Raw genomic sequence first — 17103 nt, 5'->3', positions numbered from 1 at the left:
TACATTCTTCCAAGCTACCTTTGCCTTACCCTTTAAACTGTCAGACTGAGCCCATAAGAATCCCTTTAACAACTTTTCAATTTCATTCACTGTACCATAAGGTAAGGTATATACTGATGCCCAATATGTTTGCATAGCAGACAAGACAGAGGCAACCAATTGCAACCTTCCAACATAAGAAAGCTTCTTTAATCTCCAGTTATTAACTTTAGTTCTAACTTTGTCCACCAAGCCCTTACAATCTTTAATACCCAGCCTTTTTGCAAGAAGTGGAACTCCCAAGTACTTCATAGGTAAAATACCCACTTCAAATGGGAGAATCTGCACAATTTTACCTTGAATCACGGGATTTACACTTCCAAAGAAAATGGTACTTTTGCTCATATTTGGAAGCAGACCTGATGTGTCACCAAAATCAGCTAACGCCCTTTTGATAATTCTCACAGATTTAACATCCCCATGACAAAAAACCAGTAAATCATCAGCAAAATAAATATGTGTTAGCATCATCTTCTTGCACTTATAATGATATTTAAATCCACTATTTCTTTTTGTGTATTTACCAATTATAAGAGACAGAACTTCCATAATTAGAGTGAAAAGATAAGGTGACATTGGGTCACCTTGTCTAAGCCCTCTCTCCCCTTTAAAAAATCCCTCAATGCCATCATTTACACAAATAGAAAATGAAGAGCTGGTCACACATTCCATAATCCACTGAACCATTCTGTGATGGAACCCAAAACCATTAAGAATGTCCCTTAAAAAACACCAATTGACTGTATCATATGCTTTCTGAATGTCTATATTTAAGGTACATCTACTAGGCCCTTTAACTCTGTTATAACCCTTTAGAACCTCCTGGGCAACCAAAATATTATCATGTATAGACCTTCCAGGGATGAAGGCACTTTGGTTGTAGCTAACAACCCTATCAAGCCCTTCTTTTAACCTGTTAGTTATTACTTTACTGATGCACTTGTACAATACATTGCAGCAAGCAATAGGCCTGAAATCAAAAACCTTTGATGGAGTTTCAATCTTTGGAATCAATGCAATCAAAGTGGCATTTAATACTTTTAGCAGCCTGCCAGTATCAAAAAATTCCTTCACAGCCAAACAAACATCTTTTCCAACAATACTCCAGGCTTTCTTAAAAAATAAAGAAGAGTATCCATCAGGACCAGGAGCTTTGTCATCATCTATATAAAAAATGGCATTCTTTATTTCATCATCTTCAATAGGCCTAATCATATTAAGAGCTTCAGAAGTGGATAGTTTTGTAGTAAAAAAATCACCCATCTCACCAATTTGTTTACATTGACTACCTTTCCCAAAAAATTCTGAAAATGTTTAACAAATTGCACTCCTACTTGCTCATCACAGAAACTAATCCCATTCTCATCACAAATGTTATCTACCCTGCATTTTTGCTTTATACTCTTAATGATACTATGAAAGAATTTAGTATTCCTATCACCCTCTTCAAGCCATTTAACTTTAGCTTTTTGTTTGAGAACAATAAGCTCATCCTTCTTAGCTTTCTCACATTCTAATAAGGTAGCAGTAGCCAATGATCTAAGTTGGGTATCATGAGGCATCTTTTCAGCATCTATCTGACATTGTTTAGTTTCTCCTTCAGCTCCTTTACTTTATTAAAGACATTACCCCCTTCCCAATTTAATCTATTAAGCTCCTTTTTGAGAATTTTCAACTTTGAGACCACTTGATACATTTTATACCCAGTGATATTTGTATTCCATTTTTGCTCAACAACACTCAGGAAATTATCTTTATAAGGAAATTATCTTTATAGGCCACGTGATTCATGAACCTAAAGGATCTTTTCCTTTTCCTAAATCCCATTGGAATTCCCAGAACAGCAGGGGTGTGATCAGAAATCATAAATGGGTGGAATATACCATATCCATTGTTGTATCTGGCTAGAAACACCTCATTACACATGATCCTATCTAACTTCCTCAGCACATTACATAAGGGGTTCTTCAAAGATTTTGTCCAGGTGAAAAAGAAACCAGTGCTGCCCATATCATCCACCTCAATATCATTTAAACACTTATTGAAACTTTTCATATCTTCAGACATATGAGAACACCCTGCACTATGTTCATTAATGCTTTTTGTGACATTAAAATCACCCATCAATAACCATGGTTGCTGTTTAGAAATAGTGGCATGAATAACTAAGTCATTCCATAATAGATGCCTTTCATTGTCATTATTGCTACCATATACAAAACTACAGTAGAACTTAGAGCATTTATCTATAGTTTCAACTAGACATAGAATAACCTGTCTAGCAACCTGAACAATCATCACATTCACCTTAGAAACATTCCAACCAATAACAATTCTGCAACTATTAGAGCTTAACCCAATATTGGACATCCATCTCCATCTACCAAAAACATAGTTACATGCACTATCAATATTAGTAGGCTTTAAATGGGTCTCCAAAATGGCACATACACTCACCTTCTCCTCTTTAATAAAATCCCTTAATTCATCTTGCTTATCCTTGTGGCACATACCCCTAATGTTCCAACAAGAAATTTTAAAATCCATTGACATTTACAATAATTTTTCCAGCAATGCTGGATCCTTTCCATATACCTCATTAGCTCCCACTGCAACCTGAGCATTACCTGTAAATTCCAGAATATCATTCTCACTAGGGCTCCCCTGATTCTCTTTAGATGAGTTGCTATCCTCATCATCATTAGATAAAACAACATATTTATTCAATGATTGCTTAAGCCCTTTCATAGCATTTTCATTCAAATTCCATCTTTTTTCAGGTGTCTTTGCCTGATTATTAGGTACATACACCTGCTTACTAGGCTCCTTTTATTTTCCTTGTTGTTTAGCTTTTTGCTCATTCCTCTTATTCTTAACCTCCACAAACCCTTCCTTATCAGTGACAACTTTATTGATTTTCACTTCTAATTCAGCACTAGTTCCAGGTCTTACTTTACAGACATCATGGTTGTGACCAAAAACAGCACAATGGGAACACATTGCTGGTTTCCAGTCATAATCTACATTAACCTTCTTAATACCCTTAGTGACATTCATCTTATCTTTATAATAGATGTCAACATGATCAGGATATCCCTTTTTAGCTTCCATTTCAATCATAATTCTGGCATAACCCACTCTACCAGTGCCCTTATGACACATACTTGCAATTGTATTGTCTATAAAAATTGGCTTACCAAGTTTACTAGAAATAGCACTTATACCTTTAGAGCTCCAGGCCTCTAATGGAACATTTGAGAGCTTAACCCAAACTGGCAGTTTAGATGGTTCAACTTTTTTAATATTCAAATCTGGACTCCACTTTCCTACATACAATGGTTTACCATTCACAATCCAAGGCCCTTGTTCTATTACTTCATTCATACCTTCCATATTCCTAAAAGTGAAATAACAAATATGATTCTGATCCATTGTTATTTCTTTTATACCATACTTGTTCCACATTTTCCTGAGATTGAACTGTAACTGTCCATATGGCATATTACCCCCAATGATATAGCCATAGGCAGTTTTACTCCACCTACTAGCACCTTCATCCACAAATACTTCATTAAAAATGACAATCTCATTACCATCCTCATCAACTGTCAGTGGTACAAAGCATAGCTTCTTATCTATTTCATCTTAAACAATACGTGCATATGAATTAGACATTGCTTCCTTATTCTCAACCTCATCAGACTTAGATTCTACAACCTTAGACTCAGTATCAACAGATTCTATAACATCAGCAACAATATGCTCACTAGTAGAGTTAGATACAGATTTGAGATTCTTACCAAGAGGTGGATATTGATCTGCACAATTAATGTCTAATTCCTCATCCCTACGAGTATCTGAGTTATTTTCCTTTTGATTAATCTCTACACTCTGCAATTCAGCCTCTCCTTCCGTTCCTGAACTTGCTTCGCTTGTGATCTCCTTTGATTTCATGCTATGAATCGTATTCGAGAATTTGATTGGAATTTTGATTTTTCGTTTTGAATTACGATGATTGGGAGACATTATACAGCAATTAGTAACGAATTAGAGCTAGACGATTAACACTACGTGAATTGGATTAAGGATCTGTACAGATTATTGAAAACGATTGGAAAAAACGAGTGAAAATTCAAAATTAGGGCAAAAATGGCAGATGAAGGAGTTCCCGCCAAATCGCCTAACCCGGAGAGAGAAAATACATTTTCCCCTAATAACCCTTTTGTTTGAAGATAAATGCATGAGTGTTAGGTGGACTTTTAGCGGCGCCTTTTTGTGACTGATTTTCTGTACTATGCTGTTTTGTGTTAACAGACAGAAACTAACTTGATTTGCCTTATGTTCAGGTAATAAGGATAAGGAAGCCGCTCAGTGATAGTTTATCTGAGCTTATTGCTGGTATTCGGTGAGTGGGTCTATCTCCGGATAGAGTATTAAGTAGCTGACACGCTACTTGTTCAGACTCTTTATATTATATTTATGTTTAGTATGATTACCATGCGTAGTTAGATATTGCCATGCTAGTTAGGACGATTGCATGACTGTTTATCTGTAATCTTATGTGCGCCCTGTTAGTTGGACCCCAACCGAGGCGGCAAGGTTGGGAACCTACCGAGGCGACAAGGTAGGGTTGATGTGAGGTCGACTATGGTAGCCTGGTCGGGTCATGGTGTTACTGATTATTCAGTATAGCATAGAAGGACGCATGTGTTGCATCTGGATAGTTATGCAGTGGAGTCAGTAAAGCGGACTATCGATAGACTGTAGCTTGATCAACTAAGTCGTGTGCTCGTATAAGCTGCCGATCCTAATATTGTCAGTTGTTGTATGCTAGTTCAGGACGTTAGCATATCTGTGGCCTTTGCATGTTCAGTTGCTTATGCTTGATCTGTTAGATAGTATCCATTCACTTAGCAGTTGTGCTAATTCCCCCACATTTCCACTCTTGCAGGTTTAGGTACTGCTGTTTTGGATGGGTGTTGCGGTCGGGTTTGAAGACATGTTTGACTATGTGATTAACTCTGATGTTTTCTATTTTAATGATATTTTCAGGTAACACCGTTGTTGTATAAAGTTGGTTTGTAAACAAAGTTATGTAAACGTTAAATAAGGCTATTTTGGTAATTAAGTATTACTTCCACTGTGTTTAAAAAAAAAAAATCAGGGTGTTACAACTTGGTATCAGAGCGAGGTTTAGCAGCAAGTACATGCGCGTATTTGTTCCTAAACCATGAGTTAAGTCAAACATGTCAGTGGGATGGGGGCTAAGTGAATGTAGGATGTTGTGTATGTTAGTGTTTAGTAAACTAACAGTTATCCACTAAGCTTTTGCGCGAGTGTTTTGTAGCATAGATGGCAGATGACAGGGATGTGAACGCTACAAACCCAATCCACCTCGGAACGTTCAGTGCTCCAGATGTGGAGGATGAGGCAGAGATTTACGAGGCTGATTATGTGCATGAGCTTGAAAGTAAGCTTAAGGAAGCTCATGAAAAGATTACTGAGCTTGAGTTAGCTAGACAGTCGGGTAATGAGGATACACCACTAGGTTTTGCCACTGCTCAATCACAAACCATACCGCAAATACACTAGAACCAGTACCAATACCAATTACAGAACCAATTCCCTCAACATGTTATGCCACCACAGTTTAACTACCAATATCAAAATCCCATGATGATGAACCAAGTTCAACTACCCATATACCAACAACAATTTCCACAACAGCAATTCCAACAACAATACCAACCACCAAAAAGATGCACCTTTAAACAATTCAAGGATTGTGGACCTTCTCCCTACTTGGGAAGTTCTGACCCAACCACAACTCTCAACTGGTTAAGGGAAGCTGAAAAGGCATTCGAGGCATGTCAATGTGAGCCAGAATTGAAAGTAACTTATGCAAGTAGGTTATTGATGTAGTGACCCGAACTTTTCCATGTTTATATATATATTAAATGAAATTGTTATTTACATGATTAAGTGTTTCCAACATGTTAAGCAATCAAACTTGTTAAGACTTGATTAATTGAAATAGGTTTCATATAGACAATTGACCACCCAAGTTGACCGGTGATTCACGAACGTTAAAACTTGTAAAAACTATACGATGACATATATATGGTTATATATATATAGTTAACATGATTTTATTATAAGTATGTATCTCATTAGGTATTTTAACAATGAGTTATATACATAAAAAATGAGACTATTAATTTAAGAAACTCGAAAACGATATATATAACGATTATCGTTATAACAACGTCTTACTAGGTACTGATGTCATGCGAGGTGTATACAAAATAGTTTATATTTTACTAGGAAAAACTATTAAATACGATACAATTTTACACAAGATATTTATTTATTTATAGAATGGATATACTTAAACCTTGCTACAACACTTATAGGCAGTGTACCTAATCGTACAGTAGTGTAGTTTTTAGTAAGTCCGGTTCGTTCCACAGGGAAATCTTTAAACAAAGCTCAACGCTATATTAGTTTACTTTTATAAAAATACAAATATATATATAAGTAATATTATTATTATAAAGGGGGGTTTTTACCGTTTAATGACCGGTTTGTCGATTTTAAGATTTTAGTCGCAGTTAAAACCTAATGTAAAATATAAAATAAATACAAGACTTAAATTAAAGCGTAAAGTAAATAACGATAATGAAATTGTAAATAATAAAAGTGCGATAAAATAAACTTGCGATAATTAAAAAGTACGATAATTAAAAGTGCAATTAAATAACAATAAATAAAAGTGCGATAATTAGAAGTGCAATTAAATATAAAATAAAGGAAATTAAATATGAAATAAAAGAATTATGCTTATTTAAACTTCCGTAATCATGATGTTTGATGTGTTGATTTTAGTTTTATGCCCATGGGTTAATTGTCCTTTGTCCTGGATTATTTAATATGTCCGCCTGGTTTTTGTCCATAACAGTCCATCAGTCATAAATATAAAGTGCGAGTGTCCTCATCAAATTATTCTTATACCCGAAGTTAAATATTCCAACTAATTGGGGATTCGAATTGTAACAAGGTTTTAATACTTTGTTTAATGAATACACCAGGTTATCGACTGCGTGTAAACCAAGGTTTTACTACTTTGTTAACAATTACACCAATTACCCTTGAATGTAATTTCACCCCTGTTTTAATTATTCTAGTGGCTATTAATCCATTCCCGTGTCCGGTTAAATGAACGATTATTCGTACATATAAATACCCCGCCCATCGTGTCCGATCGAGTGTATATGGTAATTTATAGGGACGCCCAATTGTAAATCTTTATATTAACATTAACAAACTTTCATTTAGTTAAACAAATATAAAGCCCATTAATAGCTCATAGTCTAATTTCCACAAGTGTCGTTCTTTTGTCCAAACCCCAATTATGGTACAAAGCCCAATTACCCAATTTTAGTAATTAGCCCAACATCATGATTACTTCGTTTTAAATAAGCATAATAATAACTTAGCTACGAGACATTAATATAAAAAGGTTGAACATAACTTACAATGATTAAAAATAGCGTAGCGTTACACGGACAGAATTTCGACTTACACCCTTACAACATTCGCTAACATACCCTTATTATTAGAATTATAATTAAAATTAAAATTAAAATATAAATTATATATATATATATCGTATATATTGAGAGATGAGAGAAATAGAATATGAAATTTGATCAGAATTCGGTTTGCTTTATAGCCAGAGTTGAAATTTGGGGCTCCGCGACTCGCGGCAAAATGCTCTTCAAACTCCGCGAGTCGCGGAGATAGTATTTACAGCTCAGTCCTTGGAGTTTTCTCTGCCGACGGTTTTTTTATATATAAATATAATATATATATAATTAATATAATTAATTATATATTATATTATATTTATATACATAGTTAACTTGTAATTTTTAGTCCGTTGCGTCGAGCGTTAAGAGTTGACTCTGGTCCCGGTTCCGGATTTTCGAACGTCCTTGCGTACAATTTTATATTTTGTACTTTGCGTTTTGAATCTTGTACTCTTGTAATTTCGAGACGTTTCTTATCAATAATTGGAACCTTTTTGATTGTCTTTTGTACTTTTGAGCTTTTTGGTCGTTTGCGTCTTCAATTCGTCGAATCTGTCTTTTGTCTTCACCTTTTATTATTTAAACTAATATCACTTGTAAATATAACAATTGCAACTAAAAGCTTGTCTTTCTTGAGGAATAATGCTATGAAATATATGTTCGTTTTTAGCATTATCAAATATTCCCACACTTGAGCGTTGCTTGTCCTCAAGCAATATTGTCTTGAAATACTAGAATCACTTCTTTATTCTTCACACTTTGTACATCAGTGATTTCTATACGGCGGTATAAACAATGGTAGTAACGATATGGTTTACAGTCCCACATGACTATAAAAATTTAGATCCATTAAGGAAATTGGATCTTTATGAAAACATTTGATCTTTTGAAATCTAGTTTTTACCCTAGATAAGTTTTTCGGAATAACCCTTTACCGGTGTTTGCAAAATATTTTTGTGGGTTTGGTGGGTTTCAGATTTGAAAATTTTAGCTCAAAACTTGCGGTTTTGTGTCACCCACTTGCTAACCTTGTATTTGGAAAGCAACACGTCCAGTTTACTTGTCCCGTATATTACCTTTCGGCAAACTACCGTCCGGTTATAAAGGAAAGCGTTGAACAAGCAACTGTTAAGGCAATGTCCCGTGACATGCTTTTGATTATGGTCTATAACGTGTCGGACGCAATTACTATCCTTGGTAGGAGCAATAGTAAAGCTCACCCTTATAATTTTTTCGGTCTGGCACAAGGTCCTGTCTTTGACCACTATGCAACCACCGTTCTTACGGTTGACACCCGATTTAGTTCAGGTGACCTAATGAATTCCAGGTGAATTCCTAGGATTTTACGTTCAATGGTAATGAACGCATTGAAAATAGGGTTTTCAGAAAACAATTCGGTTTGTAATTTTTGATCAAAATATTTTCTCGTTTAAGCTCGAGTTTAGATATCATTGAATTCCATGAGTTTGTAATTCTCAATCTTTAAGGTCAATCTCTAGGATTGAGTAATATCAGTCTTAAAAGCTGATTTTTAATCTTTAAGGAGATTATCCTTTCTGGGGATCTGATTCATTAGTCTTATCCAGCTAATTTGCATGGTGCCCCCCATTGTACGAGATAAATCCTTCTCATGGTTAGGATAAATCTGACCACTTGGCGACCCTGTTTAATGCTGAGGTCCGTGGATTTCCTGCTGATTTTAGAGATGACTTTTCTAGATTTTTCGTCAACCTACAGCTGGTCTGGACGACAACTTCATGACCTAAATCAAGAAGCGCGTGTCTTTTTCGGAAGACTTTACTTCCTTTTAATGATGGAATTGATTCATCGTGTAGATCCATCTCTTCTTTTCTTTCATTGGGTAAAACAGTTTAGTTTAGTTCAAAGCAAAAGTATTTTCAGTTATTTGTTACAGATATATGTGACATATGTTTAAGATAACTTGGTAAATTTTCCCACACTTGGCTTTTATTTTCCTTTTTATCGTCCTCTATTCCATTTTAAATGAATTTTAACATTTTAGTTTGTTTCTCAAGTTATGTCCTTTCCGAGGTAACAATAATTTCGGTGTTAAAACCTAGTTTTATCGTTCATAAATATGTATAAACATGATTTGAATTCATTTAATTGAAAATTTTGAAAAATTTTACTAGAATTGGGTAGTCAGTATATAAGACTAGGGCTGTTCTTTATTATCAGAGAGCACTAGATTCTAATACAACTACTGCTTTACTAGTATTTTTAATGGTAACCAAGTGTATAAAGTAAAAAATGTTAAAATCCGAAAGAATTTAACCCCTTCCCACACTTAAGATCTTGCAATGCCCTCATTTGCAAGAAATCAGTAACAATTTAAATTATTGAGGGTGATTTGTGTGAAAATGATTAAATTTTACCAAAGTTTCCAAATATATTGGCGTTTGTTTGCTGAATGATAAATGGTGCACATCATTTGTTCATTCCGTCTTGTTGTTATTTCACATATATTTTGCATCTTGTCGTCAAAATTAGTTGCTTTTGCTGAACTTAATGCCAGTCTTTGAAAATGCGTTGTTTTACCCTGTTGTGTACATAAGATAAACTGCAAACATATATACATATTTTTGAAGTTTGGTATATTACCCCACGTTCAAAAATTATTAAAATCTAAGAATAAAAGTTAGATAATTATAAAAATGATTACAATATTAACAAAAATATTAAATGTATCAATAATTACAAATTACAAAATAAAAAAAATAATAATAAGTAAACTAAGGATGATATTGGTACCAATAGGGGTTCCAGGCATAACCATAAGTGCTATAGAATGCTTCGGCAGGGTCATACGTAGGATATGGTGGCTGCATCTCTATCGACCAAGGAGGGAAGACGGGTTTCGGTGTAGGAATATAGTTTCTACCTATATGTTGGCAATGAGCTATGATCTGGTTCTGATGAACTTGCCAATCTTCAAATGCTCTCTGTCTAGCATTTTCGTATTCCTGAGAAGCTATAAACCTATGCATTTCTTGCATCTCATTCCCCCCTCCTACATTACCTTGCTGCTAGTTTCTCTCCACCTGTGGATGTCTACCATGGTATCGTACTGCGGCGTTATTTCGCCTCTTCAAAACTTTCGCACCATGGTATACATTTAAACCTATAGTGTCGCGGGGTTCCGGCTCTTCTAGTAATAATCCCCCCCGACTTATATCCACACCGAGATATTCACCAATCAAAGTAATAAAAATACCACCTCCTATTATGCTATGTGGACGCATCCCCCGAACCATAGCTGATAAATAATAACCCACACAATATGGTATACTTACAGCGCTTTGTGGGTCTCGAATACACATATGGTAAAACAAATCTTGTTCATTTACCTTTTCTTTGTTTTTACCCCTTTGTGTAATCGAATTAGCTAAAAACCTATGTATCACTCTTAATTCGGCTCTATCTATATCCAAATAAGAGTAATTTCCCCCTTTGAAACGGTGATGGCTTGTCATTTGACTCCACACACCGTGTGTATCAAAATTCTCATCTATCTTTCTACCGTTTAGTATCAATCCTCTACAATCGGCAGACGCTAACTCCTCAGGCGTATATATACGTAAAGCCTGAGCCATGTCCAGTAAAGACATGTGGCGCATCGAACCGCCTAACAAAAATCTAATAAAAGAACGATCGGTTAAACTAGCTACCCGATCATTCAACTCTATACTACATAACAACTCTTCACACCATACTTTATATACAGGTCTGCGTATGGTGAATAAACATATCCAGTCATTAAAAGAAGAATTACCATACCTCTGTACAAGTAATTCCCTAATTGGCCCGGCCAATTCTACAGCTTCTAAGGGTCCCCATTCTATGACCCTCGGTACCTCAACAACCTTAGAGTGAAGAGTATGCAAACCCCGTTGATATTTTGGATATTCTATCCAAAGTCTGTCAAATCTCAGGTTCGGGTGCAACTCTTCCAAGTGCATATCGGAAAAGGTCATGACTGGATGAGGTACATCCTGCTTGTAGTAGTTATCCACCTCCTGTTGTTCCAAATTCTCAGCAGGAGCATTGCGGGCTTGGGATGAAGATTCACCCCTTTCATTCTGCAAAACACATCAAACACAAATTTTGTGCATCCAAATATGCATTAGTGTCAGCAAAATCATCAATCAAAATAATTACAATGACATTATCAATTTATATCAAACTTAAGCTTATTTTCACATTTTTATCAAATCTACACTTTTTCAAATAAGCATATACGAAAATTTTCGCCAAGTTCATAAGCATTCAACTCAAATAACATGTCAAAATAATCATTACTAGCAATCAAACAAGTCTCAAATGGCATTATCTTTCAAAAATCAAGTTCATGAATTTTGGACTTGAAAAAGTCCACTTTAATTCTCAAAATCATGTTTAGGCTCAAAGTTTGGATCATTTAACTACCTAGACATGTTACACTACTCAATTTAGCAACAATTCATGACAAAAATCGGCCATAACCTGTTTATATCAAAAAGCCCCAAATTTGCTCAAGAACACAAACCCTAGATTACTCAAAATTTGAAGTTTAAGGCTTCTAATCATGTTAAACAGCATCAATCTAGGTTATACAAGCATAATACATAAACAATTTAAGCTTAATTACACTAAAAAGCATCAAAATCAAATTGGGGAAAAAATAGCTCAAGAACACCAAATTTCGAATTAAATGGTGTTTAGGTGTAGAAATTTACCGTTTTTCTTGAGTAATTCTTAGATAGCATCCTTCTCAACATGATTTTAGCAAAAAATTTGGTGATTAACGGTTAAAAATTGGGATTTTTGGGGGTGTTTTTCGGGTTTTTCGGGTCTGTTTTCGCAGTATTTTTGCTGTGTTTTTGAGTTGTGGAGTATACTGATCGTTCAGCTCTTTTTATTTTTTTTCTGGGTTTTGGTCTCTCCGCGAGTCGCGGCAGAATACCCTCCAAACTCCGCGACTCGCGGAGTTTGGTATATATATATATATATTTTTTTTTTATAATCATTAACTTTTGAAAACAATTAAGAAATTAATTTTAAAATTTTGTTTCCCTTATTATTTAGGACGAGGTCGTTTCGGATCGATGTCCTAGTCCGTCCTTCGACAAAATTTTAAAATTTGTCTTTTAGTAGCGATTGTTTTAAAAGCTAAGATTTTTGGGTTTTTTTCAATGTTTTTGGCATACTCTAATTCAATAAGATTAAAAATAATGATAATAAAAGTTCTCGTCCCTCCCTCGGGTAAAGCAATTTCGGTTCAAAGACCTAGTCTTCAACTTACGACGAATTTTAAAAATCATATTCTTAACTTAATGAGATAAAGTAAATTTTTGTTTTTAAATTCACACAACTTAAATATAAAATTCAAAATTCACACCAAACTTAAAATTTGAAATGCATAAAATTAAAAATTTATATTTTAAAAATTAAAAATTCACACCAAACTTAATTTAAAAATTTATAAATTCATATCAAACTTATATTAATTTTTCAAATATTTTAAATATATTGTTTTTACAAAGTTTACAATATTAATTTAAGATTTAAATATTAATTTTAAAAACATGGTAAAAATCAAATTAAAAATCTTTTTGTCTTTTTATCCTACTTTAATCAATCAAATATTATCAAAAATATGCGCCCCTCTTTTCGGTAAAGTAATTTCGGTTCCAAGACCTAATTTGACTCATGACGAATTTTTGAAATATTTTGGGTTGATTGTTTAAAGATATTTATACCTTAAGAATAAACGTTAAATTTCGCAGTGATGTAATAAATTTTTGAATGATATCAATAATTTCGGTCGCCAAACCTAATTTTATTTAATACCAATTTAATACTTTTTAGCGAACAAATTAGCGTTTATTATCAAAAGGTTAAAAATAAAAATAAAAATAAAAACTGTACAGACATACCTGTGAAATAGATTTCTTAGTTATATGATCTATTCCATTCATAAGATAGTCGGTTTAATTGGTTTTCCATTGCTACATAGGCGTAACCTCGAGCATTCAGTATCTTTTCTTCTAAACATATGAATGGTCCGTCTCTGCATAAAGTAACAAATTCGGTATTTGAATAGGTTTGATTATTTGAACATTTACCTCCATGTGACCATTTTCCGCATTTGTGACATCGTTCTAGGTGTCGTGCTCTTCTTTTCGCTGCGGATTTTGATTTTCCTTTACCAAATTGTAACTTATTATCTTCGCATCTGGATTCTTTTCTAACTCCGTCCATTCTTTCTCTGATTACTGATACTAATTCACTCGGTAGTATATCATTATTTCTTTTAGTGATCAAAGCGTGTAGCATTAGACCATGGTTTAATTCACAGGCAGTCTTCATTTTGTAAAAACCTAAAAAAAATAAAAATTCAGAATGGGGGGAGAAGACTAGTTCTTTAGGGTCTGCTAGGGAATGACCATTCGGGTTCCATTTTTGAGAACTACACAAAAACAGACAATCTAACTCTAACAGAAATACATATTATCCTTTAAAGACTTGATTCTCCCCACACTTAGTTAGCTGTGGTATCGAAATTGTGATTAACTTCGTTGTCGACTTCCATCGGACCATGTATGTAATGTTTAACTCTGTGACCATTAACTTTAAATTCAATCCCATTTGAATTTATCAATTCTATCGTTCCGTATGGGAAAACTCTTTTGACTATGAATGGTCCAGACCATCTTGATTTCAATTTTCCAGGAAATAGCTTGAATCGTGAATTGAAAAGAAGAACTCTGTCTCCTTCTTTAAATTCTTTTGAACTTCTGATTCTTTTATCATGCCATTTCTTCATTCTTTCTTTATAGATTAACGAATTTTCGTATGCTTCATGTCTTAATTCTTCTAATTCATTTAGTTGACTTAATCGTAGACGTCCGGCTTCATGTAAATCAAGATTACATGTTTTCAAAGCCCAAAATGCTTTGTGTTCAATTTCTACTGGAAGATGACATGCTTTTCCATAAACAAGTCTAAAAGGTGTGGTTCTAATTGGAGTTTTGTAGGCTGTTCTAAAAGCCCAGAGTGCATCCTCCAATTTAATGGACCATTCCTTCGGATTTGATCCTACGGTTTTCTCTAGAATACGTTTTAAAGCTCGGTTGGTATTTTCAACTTGTCCACTTGTTTGTGGATGATATGCGGTGGAGATTTTATGAGTTACTCCATATCTTTTAAGAACTTTCTCAAGTTGATTATTACAGAAATGAGTACCCCGATCACTTATTAAAGCTTTCGGTGTTCCAAACCTTGCAAAAAGACGTTTTAAAAAGATGACTACAACTCGTGCATCGTTAGTTGGGAGAGCTTGTGCTTCCGCCCATTTAGATACATAATCAATGGCTACGAGTATATATAAATTATTATGAGATTTTGGAAATGGACCCATAAAGTCAATACCCCAAATGTCAAATACTTCACATACTTGGATGACATTTTGTGGCATTTCATCACGTTGACTTATTTTTCTGGCCCTTTGACATGCATCACAGGATTTGCAAAGAAGGTGTGCGTCTTTGTAAATTGTAGGCCAATAGAATCCAGCTTCATAAACTTTTCTTGCTGTTAGTTGAGGCCCATAATGCCCTCCTGTTGGTCCTGTGTGACAATGGTTTAAAATTTTACTAGCTTCATCTCCAAATACACATCGGCGTATTATTCCATCGGGACAAATTTTAAACAAATGTGGATCTTCCCAGAAATAGTGTTTTATATCACTGAAGAATTTCTTTCGTCTTTGGTACGATAATCCTTTTTCAAGGAATCCACAAACTAAGTAGTTTGCATAGTCTGCAAACCATGGGATTTCTTTATAATCTATCTTCAATAGATATTCATCAGGAAAGTTGTCTTGTATGGCTGATTCATTTAGAAATTCTAATTCAGGATTTTCAAGACGAGAAAGATGATCAGCGGCGAGATTTTCTGCTCCTCTTTTATCTCGGATTTCAATATCAAACTCTTGTAAGAGTAAGATCCAACGGATTAATCTTGGTTTAGCATCTTGTTTTGAAAATAGGTATCTAAGAGCAGAATGGTCGGTATAGACCACCGTTTTTGCTAGAACGAGATATGATCGAAATTTGTCAAAAGCAAAGACAATAGCAAGGAGTTCTTTTTCAGTAGTTGTATAGTTTGTTTGTGCTCCTTGTAACGTCTTACTAGCATAATATATAGGTTGAAATCGTTTTTCAATCCTTTGTCCTAAAACGGCTCCCATTACAAAATCGCTTGCATCGCACATTAGTTCAAATGGTAGATTCCAATTTGGTGTTATCATGATCGGCGCATTAGTGAGTTTTTCTTTAAGAATATTAAAAGATTTGATACACTCATCTGAAAAGATGAATGGAGCATCCTTTTCTAGGAGTTTATTCATAGGAGTGGCAATTTTAGAAAAATCTTTTATGAAACGTCGGTAAAAACCGGCATGCCCTAGAAAACTCCTAACTCCTCTAACATTGGTGGGATGTGGAAGTTTAGCAATTACATCTACTTTAGCTCTATCCACTTCAATTCCTTCTTTTGAAATTTTATGTCCAAGAACGATGCCTTCTTTAACCATGAAATGGCATTTCTCCCAATTAAGTACTAGATTTGATTTTTCGCATCTAATTAGCATTCGTTCCAGATTAACTAGACATGATTTAAATGTATCACCGAAGACTGAAAAGTCATCCATGAATACTTCCATGCATTCTTCTATCATGTCATGAAAAATCGCCATCATACACCTTTGAAAGGTTGCAGGGGCGTTACAAAGTCCAAATGGCATGCGTTTGTAAGCAAAAGTACCATAAGGGCACGTGAATGTGGTTTTCTCTTGGTCCTCGGGTGCTATTGGAATTTGAAAATATCCGGAAAATCCATCTAGAAAACAATAGTAACTATTTCCGGCTAATCTTTCCAACATTTGATCTATGAAAGGTAAGGGAAAGTGATCTTTTCTGGTGGCGTCATTTAATTTTCTATAATCAATACATACACGCCATCCTGTTACAGTCCTAGTAGGAATAAGCTCATTTTTCTCATTTGTAATGACAGTCATACCACCCTTCTTAGGTACGCATTGAACTGGGCTTACCCATGGACTATCAGAGATTGGATAAATTAAACCTGCATCTAGCAGTTTAATAATCTCTTTCTTAACTACATCTTGCATATTAGGATTTAGTCTTCGTTGACGTTGCACATATGTTTTATGACCTTCTTCCATAAGGATTTTATGTGTGCAATACGAAGGACTTATTCCTTTAATATCATGAATCTTCCATGCAATGGCTGGTTTATGAGCTTTCAACACAGAAATGAGTTGTGATTTTTCATTTTCAGTAAGAGAAGACGATATTATTACAGGTAATTCAGATTCACCATGTAAATAAGCGTATTCCAAATGGTTTGGAAGTGGCTTTAACTCTAATTTCGGAGGTTCTTCTATCGATGA

General features: G+C 34.6%; 1 protein-coding gene across 1 annotated transcript; it reads right to left on the bottom strand.

Moving 5' to 3' along the window:
* Positions 1-1779: 1779 nt before the first annotated feature.
* Positions 1780-4065, bottom strand: LOC139864606 (uncharacterized). Its single transcript, XM_071853186.1, has 4 exons — positions 3696-4065; positions 2917-3644; positions 2597-2829; positions 1780-2554 (listed from the first exon to the last, which is right to left on the bottom strand). The coding sequence occupies exons 1-4, from the start codon at positions 4063-4065 to the stop codon at positions 1780-1782; spliced, it is 2106 nt and encodes a 701-aa protein (XP_071709287.1).
* Between the last annotated feature and the right edge of the window lie 13038 nt (positions 4066-17103).

This window comes from Rutidosis leptorrhynchoides, chromosome 8 (genome assembly GCF_046630445.1).
Source record: "Rutidosis leptorrhynchoides isolate AG116_Rl617_1_P2 chromosome 8, CSIRO_AGI_Rlap_v1, whole genome shotgun sequence".
Taxonomy (NCBI): Eukaryota; Viridiplantae; Streptophyta; class Magnoliopsida; order Asterales; family Asteraceae; genus Rutidosis; species Rutidosis leptorrhynchoides.
Note: the sequence above shows the minus strand (reverse complement) of the source record. Positions and strands in the feature narration are given on the sequence as shown.

What these genes read in the sequence shown, in the direction of transcription:
- LOC139864606 (XM_071853186.1), bottom strand. Translation starts at nt 4,065, where the DNA reads ATGTCTCCCAATCATCGTAATTCAAAACGAAAAATCAAAATTCCAATC. An exon ending in AATGTCTAATTCATATGCAC is followed by an intron (nt 3,645 to 3,695) that starts GTATTGTTTAAG and finishes TACCACTGACAG; the next exon opens with TTGATGAGGATGGTAATGAG. An exon ending in GCATTGCTGGAAAAATTATT is followed by an intron (nt 2,555 to 2,596) that starts GTAAATGTCAAT and finishes TTGGAACATTAG; the next exon opens with GGGTATGTGCCACAAGGATA.